Here is a 9,068-nt window from a genome sequence, read left to right on the forward strand (position 1 = left end):
AGCATATATAAAGCTGTGAAGAAATACACTCATCTGAAATCGAGGGTTTTCACCAAAGGCTTCCAACTCAAGATATACTGGTATAACAGTAAGCACAGTGCCATACTTACGTAAACTGATACACATTCACATGATGAAAGTTGAAAAATTTGTTTCTGTATATTGGTGTAAGCTGAAGATGTAAAGAAAACCACATTAAAGTTCTATGGTCAAACTGTATTTCAACTTGTGCAACAAAATGCTTTTAAGAGCGAGAGAATTATTTAAAGAAGAGAAAAAGAGTCAGAACCACTAAGGCGGACTATTTTACAGTTAACCCCAGTTATTGGAAACTAGGTCTCATTGTATAAAATGGGACCTATGCTAAAATTGCACAAGTTAGTGGCAAAATAACATATCTTAACAATAGCCTACGTTGATAACTTCCTCCCCCTCTTAGTATAACAAGGTTTCGACCTCTGGTAACCAGAGCTGATATTGTGATGTCATAATGCCTCATTCCACCAATGACTAACAGCCAACTTCATCAATGATATCATAATGGCTCGGCTGCCCTAGATTTGACTTTTATGACATACAGTATAGCAGTGATTTTGATTTCTAGAGCCATTTCCCTTTTCTTGAATTAAGATGGAAAGTGTTAAACATGGGCCACCATTAAGATGTGTGATTTCACGGTTAACCCCAGTTCGTTAGGTGTCATTGCAGAAAATGGTACCTGAGTTAGTGGTGAAATAAAACATGTTAACGGTAGCCTATGTTGATAAATACACCCCTAAATCAGGAATAATAATAATGGTCTGGCCATTTAAAAACCAGCAGACCGGATGAGATACGTTAACATTGCCAAGAGAGCTAATGAATAATTGTAATTACACTTCATGTCCTCTGTATCACTAAAAGTTTAAACCATTCCGGTGTTTTTAAATAGAGACATGACAATAAAGCTTAGGAAACATAAATTTACAGAGAGAAGCAAGCACAATTACATTGCATTACATGACATGAGAGATTTCTATTCCGCCATTGCCTTGAGATTCAAGGCGGATTACAAAAGAATTACAAAAACGTATTGCAAGAAGATAATTTCTAAAGGAGATAAAGAGTGGATGAGGTTGCTTTGGGGAATTGGGAAGTGGTATTGGGAAGTGGCTGCCTTTAATTCACAGGAAAACTAACCTGGATCAAACAGGCTTCAGCATGTAATATTTTAAATATATATATATCACTATAAATAAATATAACAAAATATAGGATGTCCAGGTCTGGTTAGGGCACTGCATTCATTCTAAACAGGTTGTGGCTCTTGTAGACAGAGAAATTTGGAAGTAGAATTATCTGATTCAAAAATGTATTTCCAATCAAATGTGGATGGCTGCAGCACAGGCATCCGTCCAATGATGAATTTACACTCCTTCACATATGCAGTTCTATACGAGGGGGTGCAGAAAAGTTCTCAGCCCAACCAAGACGAGAATGATGTGGATATGGTTCATTCAATGATCTGAAACAATGTCAAAAAACATAGAATTCCGTTTCTGCAAACTGGCACTTAACGAAGTGATAACACTTTTTTCAGCTCCAGTGGCAAAATAACGCTCAGAATTTAGGAAGTTGGTTGGTTGGGCTGAGAACTTTTCAGCACCCCCTCGTACTGAGCAACAGATATAAGATAAAGATACCAGATCTCTAAATCTTTTCATGAAGAAGTGCCCCCCCTACAATGATTGCAATTTTGAGAAAGTAAAGTGAAAATTTTAGACTGGAATACAGTGAAAATGATCTAGTCTTAATAAAATCAGGTTAGGAATCAATTTTCATATCTTACCTGATTTTCACAGTTTTTCTTCAGGTTAATGAATTCACTTGAAGATGAGTTTTCCAGCTGATCAGTAAATGGCTCATTTGTAACTCTGAATTTCAAGGGCTGAGAAACAGGGGCAATGGGAACTATTTGAGTAACAGTTGATGGTGGTGACTGGGAAACTGGTGAAGCAGAAGAACTGGTAGCAGAAGTAGATGCATAGGATGCGTTGATGGAGTTTGTGGGGGTAGTTGGCAAAGCAGAAGCTGGTGCCATGGTCTGTGTTCCTGCTGAAATATTTAATGAGGTTGTGGCAATATAAGGAGCAGAAGTTCCATTCTTTGCATTTGGAACAGAAACAGAAGTGCTAGGAATAGCTGAGGAAGAAACATCCCCTGCACTTGATGATGCTGTTACAGTAGAAAGTGATGATTGAGTAGATGACGATTGATTCCTCCAGGAGGTTACACTAGGAACAACTGTAGTTGCCACAAATTCAGTTGACGGTGAAGATGAAGTTGCTATGGATGATTCAGTGGTACTATTCACAGATGCTGTGAATACCGATGAGGGTGTTTGAGTTCCAGCTGAACTCAATCCACTTGGATATGTTGAATTTGGAGAGCTTGTAGTAAAGGTGAAAGTGGAAGATGTATTCAGAGAATTTGTGGAAACAGTGGTCAGACCTGAAGAAGATCCAGTGACTGAACCATTGTTTAAGAGAGTAGTATTAAAAGCTACATGTGTGATGGGTGAACTTGAAATTGGTGACAGTGTTGAAGTTGTATTAAGAACAGAAGGGCCAGAAGTTGCATTATTAACAGATGTGATGGGGGTATATGTGGTAAGTCCAAATGGGGTAGAAATATTTCCTTCAGTTGAGGGATCTGTGCCAACACTGGATATGTCAGTTGTAAATGATGAATGAGTAGAAGATGATTGATTATTCCATGCTGTTATGCTAGGAACACTGGTAGATGTACCACTTTTGGGTAGCATTGACGATGACGGTGCTATGGATGATCCACCAGTAGTGTTTACAGATTCTATGAATGCTGAAGTGGCTGTGTGAGGTCCAATAGAAGTAACTTCACTTTGTAATGTTGAATATGGAGAGACTGTTGTCATGCTGAATATTGAAGATGTGTTATGAGAATTTGTAGAATCAGTGGTCATAACTGGAGATGATCCAGTAGTTGTCGACTCAGCTATGACTGAACCATTGTTTAAGAGAGTAGTATTAAAAGCTACATGTGTGATGGGTGAACTTGCAGTTGGTGACAGTGTTGAAGTTGTATTAACAACAGAAGGGCCAGAAGTTGCATTATTTACAGATGTGATGGGGGTATATGTGGTAAGTCCAAATGGGGTAGAAATATTTCCTTCAGTTGAGGGATCTGTGCCAACACTAGATATGTCAGTAGTAAATGATGAATGAGTAGAAGATGATTGATTATTCCATGCTGTTATGCTAGGAACACTGGTAGATGTATCACTTTCGGGTTGCATTGACGATGACGGTGCTATGGATGATCCACCAGTAGTGTTTACAGATTCTATGAATGCTGAAGTGGCTGTGTGAGGTCCAATAGAAGTAACTTCACTTTGTAATGTTGAATATGGAGAGACTGTTGTCATGCTGAATATTGAAGATGTGTTATGAGAATTTGTAGAATCAGTGGTCATAACTGGAGATGATTCAGTAGTTGTCGACTCAGCTATGACTGAACCATTGTTTAAGAGAGTAGTATTAAAAGCTACATGTGTGATGGGTGAACTTGCAGTTGGTGACATTGTTGAAGTTGTATTAACAACAGAAGGGCCAGAAGTTGCATTATTTACAGATGTGATGGGGGTATATGTGGTAAGTCCAAATGGGGTAGAAATATTTCCTTCAGTTGAGGGATCTGTGCCAACACTAGATATGTCAGTAGTAAATGATGAATGAGTAGAAGATGATTGATTATTCCATGCTGTTATGCTAGGAACACTGGTAGATGTATCACTTTCGGGTTGCATTGACGATGACGGTGCTATGGATGATCCACCAGTAGTGTTTACAGATTCTATGAATGCTGAAGTGGATGTGTGAGGTCCAATAGAAGTAACTTCACTTTGTAATGTTGAATATGGAGAGACTGTTGGCATGCTGAATATTGAAGATGTGTTATGAGAATCTGTAGAATCAGTGGTCATAAATGGAGATGATCCTGTAGTTGTCGATTCAGCTATGACTGAACCATTGTTTAAGAGAGTAGTATTAAAAGCTACATGTGTGATGGGTGAACTTGCAGTTGGTGACAGTATTGAAGTTGTATTAACAACAGAAGGGCCAGAAGTTGCATTATTAACAGATGTGATGGGGGTATATGTGGTAAGTCCAAAAGGAGTAGAAATATTTCCTTCAGTTGAGGGATCTGTGCCAACACTGGATATGTCAGTTGTAAATGATGAATGAGTAGAAGATGATTGATCATTCCATGCTGTTATGCTAGGAACACTGGTAGATGTACCACTTTCAGGTATCATTGACGATGACGGTGCTATGGATGATCCATCAGTAGTGTTTACAGATTCTATGAATGCTGAAGTGGCTGTGTGAGGTCCAATAGAAGTAACTTCACTTTGTAATGTTGAATTTGGAGAGACTGTTGGCATGCTGAATATTGAAGATGTGTTATGAGAATCTGTAGAATCAGTGGTCATAAATGGAGATGATCCTGTAGTTGTCGATTCAGCTATGACTGAACCATTGTTTAAGAGAGTAGTATTAAAAGCTACATGTGTGATGGGTGAACTTGCAGTTGGTGACAGTGTTGAAGTTGTATTAAGAACAGAAGGGCCAGAGGTTGCATTATTAATAGATGTGATGGGGGTATATGTGGTAAGTCCAAATGGGGTAGAAATATTTCCTTCAGTTGAGGGATCTGTGCCAACACTGGATATGTCAGTAGTAAATGATGAATGAGTAGAAGATGATTGATTATTCCATGCTGTTATGCTAGGAACACTGGTAGATGTACCACTTTCAGGTAGCATTGACGATGACGGTGCTATGGATGATCCACCAGTAGTGTTTACAGATTCTATGAATGCTGAAGTGGTTGTGTGAGGTCCAATAGAAGTAACTTCACTTTGTAATGTTGAATTTGGAGAGACTGTTGTCATGCTGAATATTGAAGATGTGTTATGAGAATTTGTAGAATCAGAGGTCATAACTGGAAATGATCCAGTAGCTGTCGATTCAGCTATGATTGAACTATTGTTTAAGAGAGTAGTATTAAAAGCTACATGTGTGATTGGTGAACTTGCAGTTGGTGACAATGTTGAAGTTGTATTAAGAACAGAAGGGCCAGAAGTTGCATTATTAATAGATGTGATGGGGGTATATGTGGTAAGTCCAAATGGGGTAGAAATATTTCCTTCAGTTGAGGGATCTGTGCCAACACTGGATATGTCAGTAGTAAATGATGAATGAGTAGAAGATGATTGATTATTCCATGTTGTTATGCTAGGAACACTGGTAGATGTACCACTTTCGGGTAGCATTGACGATGACAGTGCTATGGACGATCCACCAGTAGTGTTTACAGATTCTATGAATGCTGAAGTGGCTGTGTGAGGTCCAATAGACGTAACTTCACTTTGTAATGTTGAATTTGGAGAGATTGTTGGCATGCTGAATATTGAAGATGTGTTAAGAGAATTTGTGATGGATGAACTTGCAGTTGGTGAGAGTGGTGAAGTTGTATTAATATCAGAAAGGCCAGTAGTTCCATTATTTACAGATGTGATGGGGGTAAATGTGGTAACTCCAACTGGGGTAGAAATATTTCCTTCAACTGTGCCAACAGTGGATATACTGGTAGCAAATGATGATGGAGTAAAAGATGACTGATTAGTCCAATGTGTAATACCAGGAGCAGCTGTAGATGTTCCAACTTCAGGTAATACTGATGATGATAACGGTGAGGCCCCTGTAGTATTCCCAGATGCTCTGAATTCTGAGTCTGTAGAATTCTCCGCACTTGGTGATGTTGAATTTGTAAAGCTTCTAAATACTCCTGGAATACAAGATGAGGGTATTGATGATGCAGATGATGATTCAAGCATGTCTTGTATGGGGGTCATGAACACTGAGGTAATTGATGGATCAGCAGCACAAGAATGCCCTTGCATAAAGATTGTTTACCTAGGATGCCTACTGTCCTTGAATCAGTCCTAAACCTCCTTTTTCACTCTTATTTTCTCCTCTCCCTGTGCCTCTGCTCTTGCAAGTGTAAAGAATGGTATGTTAGCAACCTATTCTCTGGGCTATGATAATAGATATGGACCATTATGAGTTCCTGCGGGGACGGGGAAAAATTTGTCCCCGTGTCATTCTCTAGTCTCTATCATATCCCATCTCTCTTGGCTCTCCTGTTTTTTAGGGCAGTCTAGTTTCCAGGATATCACAAAGAATATGCATGGCATAGATTTATATATAATAGAGGCAGTGTGTGCAAATCTGTTTCATGCATATCCATTACAGATATCCTGAAAACCAAACTGGCTAGAGGAATACTCCAGGACCAGCATGAAAAACATGACTCTAGGGTTACGGGATGTAAGTTTAGCCCAAGCAACTCCCATAAGGGTGGGGAGAAGAAAGAAAAAAAAAAACAACAAAAGAATTGTGGAGAGTTGATGTCCAAGAGGAAGGCTTTAATTAAACAAGTAGATAATCCACATAAAAATGTCTAGGGCCTGAGCCTCTGAGAACATGTGGACCCAACATGGTCCGTGTTTCGACACTATCTTCAGGGGTCCCTATTGGTCCTAAATGCAGGCTTGTGGATTAAATAATAAGCATAAACCTCTGCACTGAAGAAGACTATAGTGTCGAAACACGGCCCGTGTTGGGTCCACATGTTCTCAGAGGTTCAGACCCTAGACATTTTTATGTGGATTATCTATTTGTTTAATTAAAGCCTTCCTCTTGGAAATCAACTCTTCACAATTCTTTTGTTTTTTGGTCGTGTTCCTTTTGTGGAGGGATCAGGGTCAATTTTCTTGTTGTGGGGAGAAGAATGGGTCATATTCTATATATGATTCCTAAAAAAAAAAAATCTGTGCCAAAAAGGATAGCAGTTAGCGTGATTCTGTAAAACGCCTCTGAAGTTAGGCACGGTTTTTAGAATCACGTGTAGCGCCTGTGCGCATGAATATCATTTAGACACGACCATTTATGCCAGTGAAAACCAGGCCTAAATACCTGTACCTAAGTTGAGAATGGATCGGGCATATTCTGTAACAGTGCCCCAAACATTTAGGAATGCTCATTACCCGCCCATGCTTCTCCCCTGCCTATGCCCCCTTTTGAGTTCCACATACTTAGAGTATCAGACATCCGGATTTCACTGGACATGTCCTCCTTTTGAGGACATGTCGGGGGCCCGGACGGCTTTTCAAAACCCAGCACTTTGTCCGTGTTTTCAAAAGCCTCCTCAAATCACATTGAGCAGGGAGGAAGTCTGCGTATGGCACGTGATGACATTGGGAAAATTCTAAAACCAGCGCCCTACGGATACCTACATTAATTGAAAAATGCTGTTAGAAATAGCAAAAAAAATGGCAAGGTTGAGGTGCCTACCGGCGATTAAATAAACGGCACCAGATTTGCACCTACTTCGGCACTGTAGACCGCCAAATGCCAAAGTAGGCACGGCCAGCGCCAGAAGTGGTGTTAGGTAGCCTAAAGCACCTAAGTAGGCACGATTCATGCAAAAAGAGGTGCCAGAAATGTAGGCCCGGAAAACACCTGGCCTACATTTCTGATGCCTATCTTTGCTGGGGGATCATATGACAATAGTTTGCAGCCTTCCATCAGCTGATCATGGCTTCAGGGAGTCCTGCCAATCATCTGATTGGGGATTCCCCTGTCATGATCAGCTGAACCTGCAGGAGATCCCAAGTTCCACTCTTCGCCTTCCCTCCCTCCCACTCCCATCCCCACCAAAAATCGACAGGAGGGATGCCCGCTCCCTCATGCCTAAGTACAAAATTGAATGCAATATTGATTAAAATAGCTAATTTGCATCTTCACAAATAATGGATGTTGAAAAGAGATATTAGCCTTTTTTTTCCAATGCACCTGGCAACCCGCTCCTTCTCATTCGCCAGAAAATTAAGAATAATATTCTGAAAACTCTCAGGGGTATGTCTACTAAAGTGCACAAGCAAAATGGGCTTAATGCATGTTAATGCAAGACTTTTCCTTGCACTAAACTCATTTCTCGAAGGCTTAGGAGATGATGAGGGCTCCTGCATTATGGACATACTAACCAGTTAGCACATGGTAAGCAGAATGCACTAATGTGATAGCATGTTCATGCCCATTCTCTCTCCCTGATACACCTGCTCTAGAAAATGACTTTTTAAAAAATACTGCCCGCTTATTGCACACAGACAAATTACTTACCACAAAATGTGCCAACACACTTTTTGGTATGCATTTTCACACACGCTAAGTGCATATACAGGCTTAACACCCTTTAATAGAGACATGGCAGTACTTGAGAGAGTCCAGAGAAGAGCAACTAAGCTAATAAAGGGTATGAGGGACCTCTCATATACTGACAGATTGAAAAAGCTGGGGCTTTTCTCCCTGGAAAAGCGACGACTCAGGGGAGACATGATAGAAACCTTCAAGATCATGAAGGGCATAGAAAAAGTGGACAGGGACAGATTTTTCAAACTAAGGGGAACCACAAGTACAAGGGGGCACTCGGAGAAATTGAAAGGGGAAAGGTTTAGAACAAACGCCAGGAAGTTCTTTTTCACCCAGAGGGTGGTGGATACATGGAACGCGCTGCCGGAGGATGCGATAGGCAGAAGTACGCTACAGGGCTTCAAAGAAGGTCTGGACAGGTACCTAGAGGACAAAGGGATTGAGGGGTACAGATAGGAGTAGAGGTAAGGTTATAGGGACAGGATTAGAGGTAAATTATAAAATTAGTCAGAGACCACTGTTCAGGCAGTGGGCCTGATGGGCCGCCGCGGGAGCGGACTGCTGGGCAGGATGGACCTCTGGTCTGCCCCAGCGGAGGCAACTTCTTATGTTCTTATTTCTTAAAGAGAATCTGTTCTTATTACACCATGCAGAAAGTAGACCTCTAAACCTGGCAATTTCAAACTTTCAGTGTAAGCTTTCTTTAAGCTTAGCCATCTTAGATATGGGAACAAATACTGCAATTTCTAGGAATGCTGAACAAAGCCCAGGGAC

General features: G+C 40.5%; 2 protein-coding genes across 2 annotated transcripts in view; both read right to left on the minus strand.

The window, feature by feature from the left end:
- Positions 1-2,134, minus strand: part of LOC117348498 (taste receptor cell protein 1) — a 47,059-nt gene extending 44,925 nt beyond the window's left edge. The window contains exons 1-2 of the mRNA XM_033920714.1: positions 1,829-2,134; positions 111-172 (exon numbers count right to left, since the gene is read on the minus strand). Of these exons, the coding sequence (XP_033776605.1) occupies positions 111-172; positions 1,829-2,080 (314 nt within the window). The 5' untranslated portion in view covers positions 2,081-2,134. The remainder of the gene's footprint in view (positions 1-110; positions 173-1,828) is intronic.
- On the minus strand, positions 2,104-5,983 carry LOC117348105 (uncharacterized threonine-rich GPI-anchored glycoprotein PJ4664.02-like). The gene is made up of 2 exons (XM_033919805.1): positions 2,273-5,983; positions 2,104-2,181 (listed from the first exon to the last, which is right to left on the minus strand). The coding sequence occupies exons 1-2, from the start codon at positions 5,981-5,983 to the stop codon at positions 2,104-2,106; spliced, it is 3,789 nt and encodes a 1,262-aa protein (XP_033775696.1).
- Positions 5,984-9,068: the final 3,085 nt, after the last annotated feature.

This window comes from Geotrypetes seraphini, chromosome 14, assembly GCF_902459505.1.
Source record: "Geotrypetes seraphini chromosome 14, aGeoSer1.1, whole genome shotgun sequence".
NCBI classification, from domain to species: Eukaryota; Metazoa; Chordata; class Amphibia; order Gymnophiona; family Dermophiidae; genus Geotrypetes; species Geotrypetes seraphini.